The sequence below is a fragment of the Odocoileus virginianus genome, chromosome 22 (assembly GCF_023699985.2).
Source record: "Odocoileus virginianus isolate 20LAN1187 ecotype Illinois chromosome 22, Ovbor_1.2, whole genome shotgun sequence".
NCBI classification, from domain to species: Eukaryota; Metazoa; Chordata; class Mammalia; order Artiodactyla; family Cervidae; genus Odocoileus; species Odocoileus virginianus.
In genome coordinates this window covers 13353317-13372706 of record NC_069695.1, presented here as the reverse complement: position 1 = coordinate 13372706, position 19390 = coordinate 13353317, and the positions used below count along the sequence as shown (strand labels likewise).

General features: G+C 39.4%; 1 protein-coding gene across 8 annotated transcripts in view; it reads right to left on the bottom strand.

The window, feature by feature from the left end:
* Positions 1 to 1119: 1119 nt before the first annotated feature.
* PIAS2 (protein inhibitor of activated STAT 2) overlaps positions 1120 to 19390 on the bottom strand; it is a 109370-nt gene continuing 91099 nt past the window's right edge. For 4 of the 8 annotated variants that reach the window (XM_070452605.1, XM_070452603.1, XM_020870983.2 and 1 more), the window contains one exon: positions 15515 to 17572. In XM_070452605.1, coding sequence (XP_070308706.1) covers positions 17390 to 17572 — 183 coding nt within the window. In that variant the 3' untranslated portion in view covers positions 15515 to 17389. The other 4 variants (XM_070452609.1, XM_070452604.1, XM_070452607.1 and 1 more) reach the window with 4 other exon arrangements.

Below are 19390 nucleotides of genomic sequence, written 5' to 3'. Positions count from 1 at the left end.
GTCTTCACCGATAAAGACTATTGATCATTTCATTCTCATTCATATGCCACTCCCGGTTTTTTGTTCATTTGTTTGGCTGCTTTGGGTCTTAGCAGCAGCTCACAGAATCTTTTACTGCAGTGTATGGACTCTCTAGGTGTGGGGTGTGCGCTTAGTTGTTCTCCATCACATGGGATCTTAGTTTTCCAACCAGCGATCAAACCTATGTTGCCTGCATGGCAAAGTGGATTCTTAACCACTGGACCACTAGGAAAGTCCATGTAATTTTTCATTCTTTTTTGCCTTTTTAAAAATTATACATTGAGTTGTTAATTTATTAGACAGTATCTGCTAACCAGTCACTTTCTGTGGCCTTTATTTCACATCTGAGCTCTTCCATATGGGATTTCTTCCTTCTATCCTGGTTTATATCCTCTTCTAGTGAAGGTTTACTGGGGACAAATTTATCTTCAAGTGAAAATATATTATTCTCTCATACTTGAAAGATATTTCCACTTGGTACTGAGTTCCGGGTTATTTTTCTTCCAGTCTACACTGAAGTGTCCATGTCTGGGTTGCATCATTGCTGATGAGAGACCATTGTCAGCTTAACTGTCAAACCTTTGAAAATATCCACTTTCTCTTTGATTTTAATAAGTTTCCTCTTTATTTTTGGTGTTTTATTAAAGTCTTACTCTGATATGTCAAGGTGTGAATTCTTATTTCTCTTTGGGATTTATTCCCCCCTGAATCTGCAGGATATCTTTCATCAGTTTTGAAAAATTCTCAGCCATAATTTCTTTGAATATTGTCTCTTTTCCACTGTTTTTCTTCCTTTCTTTTGGGACATCAATTAGAAATATATAGACCTTCTCTATCATCCGTGCCTCATAACCTCATCTTTTTTTTTTTTTATTTTGTACACATTTATTGATGATCTTTCTTTCCATTTTTAAAAAACTTTAGAAATGACACTAAGAGGATGAATCACACATGGTTCATTCCCTGAAGAGATCCAGGCAAACCACCTTGCAGAGCCTTGATATTCCCAACTTATAGAACAGGAATAATTACATTCATCATACAGATGGTGTGTGGATTATCTGAGAAAAAAGTAAAATAAATATTTGGAAACAAAAGTGTCATGCCAAAGAAAAGTAATATTTTATTTGCCTTAAATGTGCTTCAAGCTTCAGGAGGAGCCTGAAAGGAGGATGTTGGGTTTTGATGAATAGAACTGTGTTTACACTCTTCAAATCCCTTCAGATTTTGTGCCTACTTCTTCTCAACCTAATATTTCAAGGCAAAACAATCCTGATATTTCTAGTCTGTAACTGCACCGTAATCTCTGCTGGTCCGTGCCCTTTGGGGGAATGTCCCAAACATTATTAAGTCTTTCTGAAAGAACAAGTACCACCACTGTACACAACATTCTGCCAACAGATACTGTGGGTCTTGTAAAATGGGAGAATATAATATATACAGATTTAAGAGAAAAATGTTAGGTATGAAAGTATGCAACACCTTACATTAATATATAACTTGCTTTGGCTCTTGAAGTGACTCTCAGTCTCTAATATCTTCATTCCCTTTGCATTTTTTTTTTAAATTGGAGTATAGTTGCTTTACACTGCTGTGTCAGTCTCTGCTGTACCACAGTGAATCAGCCATATGTATACACATATCCACTCTTCTTAAGATTCCCTTCCCATTTAGGTCACCACAGAGCACTGTATGCTATACAGTGGGTTGTCTAGGCTATCTTATTTTATACATAATAGTATATGTCAATCCAACTTCCCAATTCATCCCACCTTTCCCCCTTTCCACCTGGGTTTCCATAGATTTGTTCTCTACATCTGTCAATTTCTGTTTTGAAAATAATATCATCTATACCATTTTTCTAGACTCCACATGTATGCATCAATATATGATGTTTTCTCTTTCTGACTTAACTTTGTATGACAGTCTCTAGATCCATCCACATAACTGCAAACAACAGGATTTTATTTCTTTTTATCAGTCAGTTAGTTCAGCTGCTCAGCCGTGTCCAACTCTTTGTGACCCCATGAACTGCAGCACACCAGGCTTCCCTGTCCATCACCAACTCCCGGAGCTTGCTCAAACTCATGTCGATCAAGTCAGTGATGCCATCCCACCATCTCGTCCTCTGTTATTCCCTTCTTCTGTTGCCTTCAATCTTGCCCAGCATCAGGGTCTTTTCAAATGAGTCAGCTCTTCCCATCAGGTGACCAAAGTATTGGGAGTTTCAGCTTCAACATCAGTCCTTCCAATGGATATTTAGGGTTGATTTCCTTTAGGATGGACTGGTTTAATCTCCTTGCAGTCCAAGGGACTCTCAAGTCTTCTCCAACACTACAGTTCAAAAGCATCAGTTCTTTGGCACTCAGCTTTCTTTATAGTCCAACTCTCATATCCAAATATGACTACTGGAAAGCCATAGCTTTGACTAGACAGGGCTTTGTTGGCAAAGTAATGTCTCTGCTTTTTAATATGCTGTCTTCAGTTCAGTTGCTCAGTCATGTCCAACTCTTTGAGACCCCATGGACTGCAGCACGCCAGGCCTTCCTGTTCATCGCCAACTCCCGGAGATTACTCCTATCCATTGAGTCGGTGATGCCATCCAACCATTTCATCCTCTGTCATCCCCTTCTCCTCCTGCCTTCAATCTTTGCCAGCATCAGGGTCTTTTCAAATGAGTCAGTTCTTTGCATCAGGTGCCCAAAGTATTGGAGTTTCAGCTTCACCATCAGTCCTTTCAATGAATATTCAAGACTGACTTCCTTTAGGATGGACTGGTTGGGTCTTCTTGTAGTCCAAGGGGCTCTCAAGAGTCTTTTCCAACACCACAGCTCAAAAGCATCAATTCTTCGGTGCTCAGCTTTCTTTATGGTTCAACTCAGAAATGAAAACAATAAGGACTAAATTTACCAAAAAAAATTTTTATAAAGATAAAGAAAAACAAAAACAGAAAGGAGACTAAGAAAAACAATTAAAATATAAAACACATAAAATTATCAAGCAAACGAAAAAAAAAAGTAAAAACAGAAAAATAAAAATATATTTAAACATAGAAAAGGTTAAAAATAACAAAAACACCACCAACAACCAAACAGAAAGAAACACATAAAAAATAATACATTAATATCTCCTGGGGCTTCCTAAGGACACTCTATCAGTGTCTTACTTCCACAGTGAGCCACAGTCAACCCCTGCCTCTCCAGGTGGCTTTTCGATATCTCTAGGTAGGTTTCTAGACCTGCTGGGGGCACTGTGGGGCCAGATCACTCTGACCTGGCCCAACTCCCACATATATGTGCCTCGAAAGGCCCACTGCTGCTAAAGCTAGATGGGTTTCAGTTGTAGGAACACTCACTGGCTATTCAGATATTCCAAAGATGCAAGATTTACCGATCCGATCACAGGGATTTAACCCATGGTGTGCGCAGCTGCATGGAGAGATTCCAGTTCCCCTTCCTCTGTCACACTGCCCCTGGGCTCAGCTTGGATTTTGGCCCCAACTTAGCTTGTGTGGCACCCTCAGGGATCTGTTCCCCACCTGGGAAAGAGGGAGCAAAAGCAACGGCCAATTGGGGCACACCCACTCACTCAGGCTGGAGCGGGGTAAGGTGCCCACAGCTGGGGTGTGTGCTGAGAGCCTGTGGCGTGCTCACTCTGGCGCAAGTCCCTCCCAATGCCCATGGAGGCCGCCCACCACTTGCATGCCACTCAACACTGGTGCCTCAATTCCTAGGCAGATGACACTTCCTCTAGGGGCATTCCTGGCCACAGAGCCCCTCATGTATCCACACAGCCAACAGTGGTCCTCTTCCCAGACCCAATCTCTTAATTCCATGCTTCAACACCAAGCGCCTGCCAACACTCAACTCTTCTTCGTATTTTTCATCTCATTATACTTCTGAGCTGCATTTTTATTGACTTCTGACGTATCCTGAAATGTCTTGATATTCGAAGTGTGGTCCTTGAATCTGGAGCTTTCTCACCTCTGAGCTTTTTAGGAATGCAGAATTTCAAGAACCACTTTAAACATACAGAATCAGAACCTGTTTTTTTAACATCATCATCCCCAAGTGGTTTTTCCAGTAGTCATGGACAGATGTGAAAGTTGGACCATAAAAAAGACTGAGTGCTGAAGAACTGATGCTTCCAGACTGTGGACCTGGAGAAGATTCCTGAGAGTCCCTTGGACAGCAAAGAGATCAAACCAGTCAATGCTAAAGGAAATCAGTCCTGAATATTCACTAGAAGGACTGACGCTGAAGCTGAAATTCCAATACTTTGGCCACCTGATGCGAAGAGCCAACTCACTGGAAAAGATCCTGATGCTGCAAAGATTGAAGGCAGAAGGGGGCGACAGAGGATGAGATGGCTGGAGGCCATCACTGACTCAATGGACATGAGTTTCAACAAACTCCAGAAGATAAGTGAAGGACAGGGAAGCCTGGCGTGCTGCAGTCCATGGGGTTGCAAAGAGTCAGACACAATTGATCAAGCAAACTGAACTGAAACCATATGATTTGCATGCACTTAAAGTTTGAAAAACATTTATACTTTTCATTTTCTTTCAGATGTGTCTAAACCTGTGCAGTTTTCAGTCATTTTTACTTCTTCAAGTTCTATGTGGTATCTTTTAGTATTTAATTGGATATACTTTATAAATTCATTCCTTGCATGTATTTTTCAGTCTTGTCTTTCACTTCACTGAACAAGCTAAGATGATCATTTTACAGCCTGTCCCTTATAATTTCATTATCTAAAGTCCCTGAAGGTTTTTTTTTTTTTCCATTTATTTTTATTAGTTGGAGGCTAATTACTTTACAACATTGCAGTGGTTTTTGTCATAAATTGAAATGAATTAGCCATGGATTTACGGTTTTTGTTGTTTCATTGTTTCTTCCTCTTGATCACTGTAAACTGAAGTTTTTTGTTTTACTTCAAGCAGCTCATTTTGTTTGGAATTTTCTTCTGGGGTGAGTGTACGTTCTTCCAGAGTGACTCTGTATTTACATCTGCCAGGTACCATGGGGCACAACCATTATGGAGGGTCACTAACTAAATTTTCAGGCTGAAGTTTTAGTCAAAATATCTAACATTATGCATTCAAGTTACAAGACTGTGTGAATATGAAGCCTTGTGGTAATTTTCCTCCTTAGCTAAAACCTCAGATTCCTTGTGATTCCCTCGTAGACTAGGATTACTGCTACTTCATCTTTATACTAAAGGTACAGTCCTCTGGGCTCTGGTTCTATGGGGAGAAGTTCACATAGTAGATGACTTAGGACCTTTGAGATTTGCTTGCTATAATCATGCCCCAGAGCCTGTGAAGACCAAAGTCAGGTTGCTCTGGTCAACAAATAACTTCAACAAATATTGGTGAAGCCAACCGCAGCAGAGTTTCGTCTTACTCTCTAGATACCCCGTTCTACTTCTTCCTTGAGAATTCCTTGATTTTATACTAGCTAATCAATGCTTCAAAGCTTCTTTTAAAAATTTTTTTTTTTTTTTTTAAATATCTAAGATTCTTAGCTGTTCCAGCAGGAGACTGACTAGGTTCAAATAGGTGCCTGTTTGATCCTAGCCAGCTGGACAAAATCCAGTGTTATCAGGCAACTTTTCAAACTGCTGGTTGACACAATTTAATGTTAGGAAACCAATGTAACTAATGGGTCACACTCAGAATTTCAAAACAACAGAAATAAATATTAGAATAGAAAAATAGCTATGGACTCTGCAAGAACTAGACACTTCAATTTAATGTGTTAGGAAAGCAATGTAGAGGGTCACAATCAGTATTTTCAAAAATAAAGATATTATAAATAACTAGCAAAATAGATACCTAAGTGAGCAGACCCATGAACATTCTGCAAGAACTAGAAATGTCTCAATAACACTACAGCCAACTGAGACCAACAGCACAGGAACAACAGTAAAGAGCATGTGATGAATATATAAATGGAAGGAACAGGTCGTTTAATCTTTTGTATAATGTTGTTCCATTTGATTTTCTAGCATATGAAGGTAAACTTCTATTAGGAGGGTTACTGCTATGTTATCTGAGTTTTATATTAACACAGTTTGTAGTTTATCAAGCTAAATGCACAGACGTATAATCTTCTGTTGGTAAACATGTCATTACTATGAGTTTCAATTATGCTAAGTTTGTTTTTCAGAAAGATTATCAACAATATTTTTAAGTGGAAAATAAGACTTGAAAGATATTACTGTATCATATTTCTCAACATTATTAGCAATATGAATGTATTTATGACAGTGGCTTAAACAAAACAAAATTAGAGTGTTATACCTCATTTTTCCATCACAGACTTTTAATCACTATATTCCAGGAGAGAAATTTGAAACATAATAAGTTAGTGACTTCCCTTCCATCCAAGAAAAGACTGGCTTTATCCTTCTGCCTGCAACAATCAAAATATTCTCAAAGTATATGGAACAACTGCTTCTTAGATGCTGGATATCAGGCAACAAAGGACAGTGATTCTTGAGAGCAGAAACAAACGAGTTGAGCCCTACCACTGCCCCAGCTCATTACCTCGCGAGTTTCCAAGCTGCAGCACAGTAGAGAAACCCAGGCAAAGGCCAGCAGATTCTCTGAATTTAGGAAATGGAGCTGAGAATCCAGAGACGAGGGTGGTGAGAATTTGCAGGACAGAAAACAGAGACAAGGAGCTAAACAGAGAGGGATTCCTTCCAGAATTCATCACAGTTGCTATCAATAAACACATGTAAGTAAATTATATGAGGATGGGGAAAAAAATACAAAAGAATTAAGAGGGAATAACATCAAGCACATAGGACCAGAAATAGTGCCTATTCCCAACAGCCACAGTGTAAAACCTCACAATTCAAGAAGCACTGCATATAATAACCAGGAGGGTCCTGCCTCATTATTGTGGAATAGCTAGCCTTGGAGAGATCACTGTTCTGGAAGCTTCTAAAAAAAATCATAAAATCAAGACATGAAAGAATCAAGTATTTCCAAGTAACATAAATGCATCCCAAAACAATGCTCAATTCATTCATACAAACACAAATATATTTAGCGCAACATAAAATTTACAATGCCTGGCATCTAAACAAAGATCACCAGGCATATAAGAAGCAGAAAAACACAATCCATAATGAGGAAACATACCAACCAACCAAAATCAAACCAGAATGGACCCAGATGTTAGAATTTGCCAACAAGGACAGTGAATCAGTTGTTATAATTTTATTTCATATATTCAAAGACTCAATTAGCAACTTGGAATATACTAAATATGGACCCTAAATGAATTTCTAGAAATGAAAAATATACTGAATGAAATTACCAGATAATTCATTAATCATACTTTAATTCATTAATCATACTTTATTTAAATGTTAATGAAGTCATATATGCTTTTTAAATATGTAAGGACCAACATTGATTCCTAAAATTTTGTTTTTAAAATATAGTGTGTATATTGAGACGTAACTTAGAACATATTTCTTACTATGGTCACATTTGAAAGTTTTAGAATCACTGACGTAGGGCCTTGTAGGTCATGGTAAAAACATCAGATTTACCCAGGGTGAGCCAGGGAAACATTGAGGATTTTGAGCAGCGCGGTTACATGATCTGAATTGTGTCTTAAGAAAATGAACTTGTGGGGCCTCCCTGGTGGTTCAGTGGTAAAGCATCTGCCTGCCACTACAGGAGCAAGGGTTCGACTCCTGGTCTGAGAAGATCCCACAAGCTGTGGAGCAACTTAGCCCCAGTGCCACAGTAAAGCATCTGCCTGCCACTACAGGAGCAAGGGTTCGACTCCTGGTCTGAGAAGATCCCACAAGCTGTGGAGCAACTTAGCCCCAGTGCCACAAGTACTGAGCCTGTGCTCTCGAGTCTGGGAACTGCAACTATGCTGAGGCCTGTGTGCCCTGTTGCCCGTGCTCTGCAAAAACAGAAGCCGCTGCAATGAGAGGCCCATGCATCGCTGTCAAAGAGCAGCCCCAGCTCCCTTTCACCAGAGAAAAGCCCATGGAGCAACAAACCCAGCACAGCCAAAATAAATTAAAAAAAAAAAAAAAAAGAAAACAAACTTGTTACTGCAAGAAATAGGTATAGAGAGGCAGGGATGAAAACAGTAAGACACTTCCTGCCGTGACAGTAGCTCAAGTGAGAGAAGACACGCAGCAGCATGACTGCCCATGTGGCCAAACTACGTCATAACTGCTGAGACAAAACAAGGTTTTCCTCAAGCATTAGAATGCTGGGCTTTTATATCCCCAACATGGAAATGCTATGAAGAGATAGCTAATCAGCTCTGAAAATGTGGTTTCCCCAAATCATTATATAAACCATCAAGAAACCAGTACTACTCCATATTCCACGTTTTAAAAAACTAAAGCTTTCCTTCAATTTTGCTGTTGTTCAGTTACTCAGTCGTGTCCGACTCCTCGCTTCTCTGTCCTTCACCATCTCCCAGAGCTGGCTCGCACTCCATGTCCGCTGAGTCGGTGATGCCATCCAAACACCTCATGCTGCCGTCCTGTCTCCTCCTGCCTTCAACCTTCTCCAGCATCAGGGTTTTTTCTAATGAGTCGGCTTTTCACATCAGGTGGTCAAAGTATTGGAACCTCAGCTTGAACGTCAGTCCTGCCAATGAATATTTAGAATTGATTTCCTTTAGGATTGACTGGTTTGATCTCCTTGCAGTCCAAGGGACTCTTAACAGTCTTCTCCAACATCACAGTTCAAAGGCATCCATTCTTTGGCACACAGCCTTCTTTATGGTCCAGCTCTCACATCCATACACGACTACTGGAAACCATAGCTTTGACTATACAGACCTTTGTCAGCAAAGTAATGTTTCTGCTTTTTAATATATTGTCTGAGGTTATTGATATTTCTCCCAGCAATCTTGATTCCAGCTTGTGCTTCATCCAGCCTGGCATTTCCCATGAGGTTCTCTACATATTATAAGTTAAATAAGCAGGATGTCAAAATACAGCCTTGACGTATTCCTTTCCCAATTTGGAACCAGTCCATAGTTCCAAGTCCGGATCTAACAGTTGCTTCTTGACCTGCATACAGGTTTCACAGGAGGCAGGTAAAGTGTCTGGTATTCCGAAATACCAATACAATTTTACTGCAATACTCAGAGCAGTATGGCTGACCCAAGTAACTTGGCCCCTTGGATATAGAGATTACAGGCAGAATTTCCCCAGCCTTACATATACAGTAGAATGAGTCTACAACAGGTCCTAGGCATTCAGGTTTAATAAAACACCTACTGGCACATTCTTGTCCCTACTGTGCATTTCCCTACCAATCTCCCATTCCTGGCCCTCACCCCTGTAAGAGCTTGGAATCTATTAGAGGTTAGTGAGCTCACTTCCTCCAAAATCCCCAGCTTCTTTCAGCCATCTGCCTTCTCTTGTTTCCCTCCCTTGTGAATACCTGTTGCTCAGATGTCAAGTGATTTCTACAGTCAGCATAAGTCAAACACAAATGACAACCCACCATTTCTTCATTCACAAGCATTTATTGAGCACCTACTATATGCCACACCATGTCTGGCTCTGGGATGCAACTGAAGTATCACCCCTGCCCTCATGGAGCTTACAATCTAGCAGAGGAAACAAATACACAGTGACCTAATACATAAAATAAACAGAGGCTGTGCTATCTGCCACAAAGGATACAAACAGTGATGTGGTTAGGATATTTAGGGAACACTTTTTAGATAGAATAGTCAAGGAAGGCCTCTATGAGAAGATGGTTAAAAACTGGGCATGAAGTCTGACTCCCTGCTTATATGCTACAAGTCACTTACCCTCTCAGAATCTGTTTCCACATTTGTAGAATGGAAATTATATGAAACTTGACCAATGCTCCTTATTATGAATCACCATGAAAAATCTTCAATAACTTATTGCTATTGATATTTTGCAAGGTTTTTCGATTTCTGACATACTTCTCTTAACATTCCTTAGCAAACTTCAGGCTATTTTGGACATTTTCAGCCGCCTCTTTACCCGTGTGCTCCTGCAGCAGCCTGACTCCACCTTTACCCACTGCACTATGATCCCCCTATTCTCTCACCTATACGGCTTTAGTCAGTCTGTAGTTAGTATTACCCGCTCAGTCGTGTCTGACTCTGTGACCCCATGGACTATACAGCCCATGGAATTTTTCAGGCCAGAACACTGGAGTGGGTAGCCACTCCCTTTTCCAGGGGATCTTCCCAACCCAGGGATGGAACCCAGGTCTCCTGCACCGCAGGTGGATTCTTTATCATCTGAGCCACCAGGGAAGCCCCATCTACTGGGTGACAATTTTGCTGAAGGTAAGTCTCTATATATACTGGCATATAATAGCCTCTCAAATATTTAATGACATGAGACTTTTATAAGCCAAAAGCGGCAGCCAAAAGGTGGAAGACATAGAGGATAGAGGGCAATTCTCATGGAGGAAGGTCCTGAGGACAACAGAGGACATAGGAGTCGAAGGTTCACGGGGATGAACTGGCCTTTGGCCCAACTCATTCTCTGAGGCTGGAATAAAAGATGAAGGTAAGCACAGAGGAAAAGAAATCATGCTTAAGTCCTGAATCTTCTGATTGAATTTGGAAACAAGATCCCCTGCTAAGAAAGGTGTGTTCTGAACAGGAGCGGTAGGCTGTCATCAAACACACACACAAAAGAAAAGAGTGTTAACGAGGATGTGGAAAAAAGGAAACCCTTGTGCACTGTTGGCTGCAGTAAACTGGTGCAGCTAGAATGGAAAAGAGTATGAGGGATTCTCAAAAAATTAAGAAGTAAAATTACCGTATGATCTGGCAATTCCATTTCTGGGCGTTGCAAGTCAAGTGACTTCAAAGAGATATATGCACATCAATACTCACTGCAACATTATTTTACAATAGCCAATGTATATGGAAGCACCTTAAGTGCCCACAGATGAATGGGTAAAGTGCATACATACGTAACACAGCCATTAACAACAAAAAAGAAATTTTGCCATTTCCAACAACATGCATGGATCTAGAGGATATTATGCTAGGTGAAATAAACCAGAGAAAGACAAATATCATGTAATCTTGCTCCTATGTGAAATCTAATCAAATGAAATGAAAATACTCCTACATGTATGAGAACAAATGGGTGGTTGCCAGGAGGGAGAGTCTGGAGAGGAGAAGAAATGGGTAAAGGGAATTAAGACATATAAACCTCCAGTTATAAAATAAGCCACAGGAATGAAAATATACAGCATAATACATTACTGTAACTTCATATGGAGACAAATGGTTACGTTTATCATGGTGATCATAATACATGCAAACATCAAATCATGTAGTACATCTAAAATTAACATAATTTTGTACATCAACTATACTTCAATTAAAAAAGAAAAAAGGAATGGCAATATTTGCATTAATTGATGAGAATGGGGAAAGAACCATGCAGTGTCAAGGACTGGTAGGTGACTGAGAAAGGGGTCTGAGGACATGCTGAAGGATGTGATAATGAAGTTGGATAATTAGTACAAAGAAAATAGAGAGGGTTTATTTTAATGGAAGAAAATGTTGGAGGCAAGATAACCAAAAATCTCACCAGCCAGTGTTGGATGGATCATCTGTCAGAACATGAAGTCACTGAGAATACGACAGAATCAGAGATGGCCAAGTACACTGTTAGGAAGTGAGGCCTTCAGCAAATCAATGGGAATGATCGATGGTAAGAGCAGAGGTAACTGACAGTATAACTTCCTGACACGAGCAACAAAAGGGCAGATTTTTGTCAGAAGCCTTGGGAAATTATTTCGAAATTACAAGACAGAGGAAGGGCAGCCACCACCACCTCCTGAGATACATGGAATGTGGACACAGCCCACACTGGTGAGAGCTGCAGGCTATGGCAGGCCTTTAGGAGACAGCCAAATTCGTTATGACAAGGCAGTTAGGTGCAAATTCAAAAAAATATCAACTTGCAGTCAAGCACGGTTAAGGGAGGAGAGAGGGTGGACGGGGGCTTCCCCGCGGCTCAGCAGCTGAAGAATCCACCTGTGACGCAGGTGACATGCGCTACAGTCCAACGGGGAACAAACAGTCGGTCACGACTGAGCGACTGGGCGAGCACGAGCACGAGCACGAGCGCAAGCGCGGCGAGGCAACTGGGAGCGCCCAGGACACATACAGGAGGGAGACAAGAGAGAGGAAAAACGCAGGCAGAGAAGCTTGCACTCCGTAAGGCCGCAGAACAAAAAGCAGCTTCTTGAAAACTTCCTTTCTGAAATCTCATCTTCATCATCAGACTCACCACTGTCCCCCCTTAAAGGCTGCTGTCCACTCTACCCTGAGAAATGGACTCAGCTCTTATTCCTACATCCACTTACTCTCAAGTCTCCCTTTGAAATGGCTCCATCATCCACTCCTTCCTTATTCCTGTAGCCATCACCTGAAATCAGTTCTCATAATTTTATGTCTAGATTACCACACCACTCTCCCAAATGGCCTACCTAGTTAGTGTCACTTCAGTTGAGTCATAAGGCTTTTGAATTAATAGGTCTGTTTCAGACACCCAAGTCCAACTGCAAAATTTATCAGTTTCTTCATTTGCAACATAAAGACAACACTACTTTCCTTTGAAAGACTGCAGTAAGGAATGCGACATTTTGTAAGTTTCTTAGCACATCTCTTAGTAGCTAAGAATTCCTGATTTTTGAAAACTTGTTGTAAGAACTTTGAAGAATGGGACCAAATCTGTTATATAGTCTAGTCCACATACACTTTTAAAACACACCAAAATCTTGTTGAATGATTTGTGAAGGCCAAAATAAGAGAGATATTTTATAACACAACACTTCATGTAAAAGATTTGAGCTTTGAAAACATAAAAGCAGCTTTAAAATCCATTCAAAAACAAACAGTTCAGGAAACAACATGGTATGCCAATCAAGAAAGTAATACCCTGAGCAAATGAAGACAGCAATCTGTTTTTTCTTTTCCTAGAGCTACCCTGAGAACACCAAGATGGGGTGGGAAACACACACGAAAAAAAATGAAAAAGCAAAGCTTAGCTCTGCTTTTGTTGTAGCTTTAGCCTTACCACTTTTCCAGTTTGAGTTGGACTGCCTTTGGCTCAGAAGATCCTACTGGCTTTGGGGAACTCAGAAAGGCCAAAATGGAGCCTAAGGGAAGAGGAAAAAAAGAGAGAGCTGGCTACTAAGGGCTGGCCCCAGGGAAAGGGGGTTTCAGAAAGTCGAGACTTTCTAACTAAAAATGGAAAACGTAGTGTAACAACGGGCTACTTCATAATGCAAGTAAAAATATGTGAAAAATCATTTGGATACCCTTATAAGCAGGTGTTTCTGGAACATATCATACAGATATATTTGAAACTGAGACATCCCAGGAAAATCTCTGCCAATTATCTCCAAATCAGTTACCCCAGCTCACCAAGGTCAGACGTGGAAGGCCTTAATGCAGATGCCTGCATACAGTTAATGGTATATATTCTTGGAAAATATGGTTAGATAGTTCTTCTCCTACTAAATGGTTAGCATAACCACTTGGAGAAGTGCTGTGCACCAAAAACTACAGAAGTATTTACATCCTTGACTCAGAAGTTCATCTCTAGGAATTTATCCTAAGAAAATAATTTATGCACAAAGACACGCACTGTAACAGCATCATGAGATACAACCTAAAATGTCCAACAGGGAAAGGCAACAGAAAGCATGGCACATCCATACAATGTAGTTTTTAGTGACATGGAATAATGCCTGTAGACTGAGAAAAAAAAATCAAGATACAAATTACACGGAGAATGAATAAAACTATGTAAGATCACAAACATGTAGCAAAGTGACCGGCAAGAAACATTCAAAAATATTTAAGTGCCCTTTCTGCAAGCATGTATTACCAACACAAGCAGAAAAAATATATTTAATCAGGTAAGCATTAAAGCAGAATGGGCATTTGTACATAGCTTTATTGGTTTCTTCTAGGAATTGGAGTGTGGTTCCTAACAAAAAAGTGGGGGCTTACAAACCAGTCATTCTTTAAAAAGCAGAGAAATGATTAAATTTCTTTCCTGTAATTTTCACCATATTCATGCAGAAATGTAGAAGAAAAGATGGTGAATCAGGTTCCGTCATGAATTACCAACCTAAATGACACCTCCATGCTCCCACAACACATAGACCCAGGGTCACAAAATACAATGTCAGGATCAAGTTTTAAATGGCACGCTGCCCTACATTTTCCAAGATGAAAAAGATTAGGAAAATAAAAAGTGTTTACTTGGGGCAGGTGGAGACTTGTTTCACACCCATTGGGGGCCAGAGAGAAATGAAAGACAGAGTTGAGAACTAATATTTTATAAAATTCAACTTTACTTAAAAAGACAAAATGTAACTAATAAATACTTTTTTGGCAGAAGAAAAGCAGACAACTTGGTTACTAGATGACAGATGTTCAGGACTGCTCTGAAGGCAGAATGGCTGAAAGGTCTGAATCCTAAGTCAAAACAGTCTGTTGAATATCTTTCCTCTAAAATCCAACCTTTCTTCACATCCTTTTAAAATTCTACCCCAGGGAAATTTGCTTTATACCCAGTTATGGATCTCCTTATTTATACTCACAATCTTTCACTTAATCATGGTATTTCCATTCTAGCTTTTTGGACTCTACGGTTTCGTCTGGCCTTTATAATCATCCCACAACAGATGCTGAAAGAATTTATACCTTCTGGGCAGAAATGGAAACAAACTCCTAAAGCAGCTTACCTAAGAATCAAAAAGTTAGTCGATATAAGCAGACCTTAGGCCTGAAGCTACATTCAGTATCAATTATATTGTCATGAGTTACCAAAGCAAGGAAACTCTTCTAACATTTCTATGTGAACAAAGATAAAAACAGGCTGGCTAAGTGTTTGTAAGAGGTTGGTAACTGCAGTTCCTTTTCTTAAACATCATCAGATGGCAAATGGTTGGCTGCCGTCTAGGTAACAGCTAGAGAAGACCTCCTCTGAAATGGAATTATACTTGGTTGAGCAGGTATCTTGGCTAGTAAAAGACACTACTACAAAGGCAGAGTCCCAGTAAAAGTATTTGGTGACCATGCTAAAAAAGGACAATGGCTTAGTAAGCATGCTGTTGTCATAGAGCCAAAAGCATAATAAAAGGTACTCACCTTCAAAGATACACATATAAAAGTCTCAATTTTAAGATTATAAACTTAAAAGTATATTTTTAAAAATGTGAGTTGCCTGTATGAGATAAATTAAAAATTTGTGTAGTTTAGTGTAAAGCACCAAAAATGAACAATAAAACTGTTCACAGGAAACAGTGAAAAGGAAACAAACTACAAGTGAAACAGCACATGGTCCTCAGCTACAAGAATCAAGCACGTGGACTAATTTCGACTGTTGTCTTCATCAACCTTGTAAAACTCCGTGGGTTAAGTTGCGGAAGGGAGGGTCTCTGAGAATCCAATGGGTAACAAAATGATAACAAATATACAGCATTTCTTTATTAACAAATTATACCACACAAATCAGGTTACTTTTTCTGTCTGATTACAGAGTTAACAGAACTTGCATCCACATTTAGAGCAGCAATATAAAATTTTACCAGGAATAAATTCTGTGTATGGACCAAAGGACTGCAACATGTCCTAAGAATTTAAAACTGGCAACTATGATGTAACGACTGCAAGAAGATTCAGGTTTGTTTTCCATGTTTTTAACTCTCCAAAAGCGATAATACATTAAAGGGATAAAACAGCCGAAAAAGGGATGATGTAGAAAATCACAGGAAGTTAAATGAGTACAAAAACAGCACAAAGGGCATAAGAACTTGAGGTGTGAAAACCAAGCCGTGAGAAGGCAGCTCCGTGGAGCTGCACCAACCCTGACTGTTCCCTATCCTGTATGAAACTGGCGACTCTGCATCTGGGCATTTCAGCCTGAGAAATCAGCTAGATTAATGATTTTTAAACAAATGTTTACTTAGACACAGCTTAGGGAGAGAAAGCTAAACATTAGGAAAGTATTAACTCCTTGAGAAATCAAAATTGTGCAGCCAAATGAAAGCAAAGTATAAAATTTGGATTAAAATGTTTCTCGGTAAAATTCAGCTTCCTTAGAGATTTAAAATCAAACACATAGTGAGAATAGTTTTCAATGTGGGTTTCAGGCCCATCCTCTCTTCAAACTTTTCTTATACTCAAACACTTCTAATTCTGTTTTTATCTTCTGTGGTTTCAGGAAACATTTCTTTTTTTAAAAAACAGGAAATCTGATGCCACCTCCATCCCTTTGCTATTGTTTATTCTTTAAATTTAAAAATCACTGCTATGAGAAAAACAAGATTATGACATACTTTGTCAGTATTACTCATCGCAGATTTGAACATTATCCTATAAAATAAACAAGTAAAAGAAGTTCTTAGGAAGAAATTAAACTTTGCTATTCCCACTGCCTCTAAATCTGTTCTTCCACTGCCTCCATGCTCTCAATATTTCTGGACAGTGTAACAAAATCTTAACAAATATTCCAGTCACACCTCAATCCAAAAAAACATTTCAGTCAACAGTCACAGAGAATTTCTTTTGAGAAGGTAAGCCCCTAATTTACAGACATCTCTAGAATAAGAAAGTTCGATTACCGAAAACAGCACACATTACGTCAGGGCAGACTCTGCATAGTGTTCTTCAACATAATCACTACTGAGGAGCAGCCAAATCCCGGACTCCACTCCGCGCTCACGGGCACACACCACCAGCGTGGAAACAACCAACAGGGGAAATGCTTAGCACACAGGACATTCTTCTCTGATGGAAACGGAGAAAAGTGGAACCCAAGCTTCGGCCACTTATCTAGACTTCATTACTTCAACGAAAACAGAACAAATCCATGGAAGGGACTCATTTGGCAAATGTAACTTCTTTCCGCATATTTTTCCTTCACATCAGGTTAAACGAGAAGTTGTCATTTTAGAATCACTGATTACATCTTTTCTTAATTAGAAAAAAAGTGTACTTGAATATTTACATAATTTTATTGCTGTGTATTACAACAAAAAAATTTAACTGGTTTGTAGAATCTATCCAGTAACATGAAATTGAATCCATCTCTCAGGAGGATATAGTTACAGCTGAATGTATCTGATGCTCAAAGAGTACACCAAGAGTAAGAAAAATCCTTGCATGTCATGTGGTTCTTGTTGCGGTCATCTGTGTTCATCTCTCAGAAGGCAAACGAATCCATCTGACATTTCAATAAATATCAAAGTAATTAGCAAAAAAATAGCTTCCACGGACCAGAGATCCAAGAAAGAGCAGTTCTGATGAATGATTCCTAGACTCGAGCGAGTCCTCCTTCAATCCAGTGAGATGATGTCAGGAATGTTGCCTCCACTGCTGGTTATGACCCCTGTCTCACTCCTGCTGCTGGAGGAACTAACATGAACACTGCTTTCACGGGGGCTGCTGGTGGTGACAGACGCACTGCTGGCTGTTAGGGGTGAGGTGAGACTATCCAAAAACATAGGAGGACAGTACTGCTTGAAACAAACAATGATGCGCATGAGGAAGAGGCTTCACTGATGGTAAATAGAGAGACTACACACTGTTAGATATGCACAAGTGACAGCCACATATTTAAATCCCGGTGGGATTTAAAAATTTCTCAAAACTTCACATCTTTGGCTAGAAGGTGGCACGAATTTAATATTTTACATTATTTGATGAGTGCAGCATATTCTTGACTGTCTCAAAACAGAATCTGTTGACCAAATATGTAGGTAGTAGTACAAAAACGTCAATAATAACTACAGTTATTTAATACTGAATACTGGCCCCATAATTATGACTCATATTTAATCTTGAAAAGAATTTGCTCACTAAATGTATTTATACCAAATTTAAAGCACACTGTAAAAGGCTAGTAAACTTATCTTTAATGGCTTTAAGCAAAAGTGCCAACGCAAAATTCAATAATTCTTTCAAAAGTTAGTATTAATTAGACCCTTAAGGAACAATATTAAGACTGATCAGTGAACAACGTCTGACTCCTATCTACATACATGTAACAGTACTTGTGTAATTAGAAGATAGCATACACTCTAATGTAGAGACTACACGTAGCTAACTACTCCAGGATGCTCAGAATGAGAACTATTGCATGTATTTTGAAATAAAAAACAAACAAAATTTTGGAATACATCTTAAAGGAAATCTAATTGCCTCTGAGATGGCAGCTTGACAGCCACCTCCAAGTGTTTATAATTTTTGGTTTAAATCTTAGTTGCTGATCCCCAAACAAATTTCAATCTGAGTTTAAGTACTCTGATACTGACCAGGAGGAACAGAGACAAGCACTAAAAGTTTTATTTTATATCGCCATAGACTGTTCTATGCAAGAAACAACTACACTAACTTTAGTATGATAAGCGAGGTCCAGTACACACTACAAGAGGAGCGGTCCTAAGTTTGTGTTTAGATTGACTACATGAAAGAAGATCAGTAAGGACAGCTTATCAATATTATCAATTTCAGGTATTTTTTTATCAGCAAGTTAGCCTGACATCAAGCATGAATAGCCCTATAAAATCAAAACCCTCAAGGTTCCAAGATGATTTTTTAAAAAAGGATGGTTCACATAAAAATCAGCTAATACTTTAATCCTGAAGAATCTATCTCCTAGAAAAATACATAGATATTTTGCTATAGAATCTACTGATGTAACGAAGTCAATTTAGGGTGAAAAGAAACTTCTCTTTTTGTGCCTGTCACCTTGGGCCCAAACTTCCAGTACTGTTTGTGTGATCAAACAGAGTATTAAGCCAGGAAGCTGATACACAACCTGTGGTGAGCTGACTCTGAAAGGCCTACAAAAGCAACGATCCGTGGTTCTTCCTCTATCCGCCCCTACTCTCAACACCTCTCTCAGTCTGTTTCTCTGTCTGCTTTTCCCATCAGCTTTCCTTGTGCCTTCTCCTCCTCTGCTATTAGCCTATCAGCGGAGTCTGTGCTCATTGCAAGGTCTTCATGGTGGGACACTGGAATACTAGTTTCTTATCCCCAACAGAGAAAACACGAATGGCTGGTTTATAGCAATTTTAGGTGAGGGCTTCTTCAAAGTCTGAATTTGACTGTCTTTAAGAACTACGAAGAATCAAGCTAATGATTCAATTTGTTTAATCAGCTTCAGCCATCTTCTATGTACAGAACAAGTGTTTTACAAATTCTCTCTATAAAGTTTCAACATTTCCAGTCCTCCAGCACTGCTTCCCCTCATTTTAATCACTCAAATGCTTGTTAAGAAATGCCAAATGATTATATTAAACTAAAAAAAAATAATTTACAATGCTAGTAGTAAA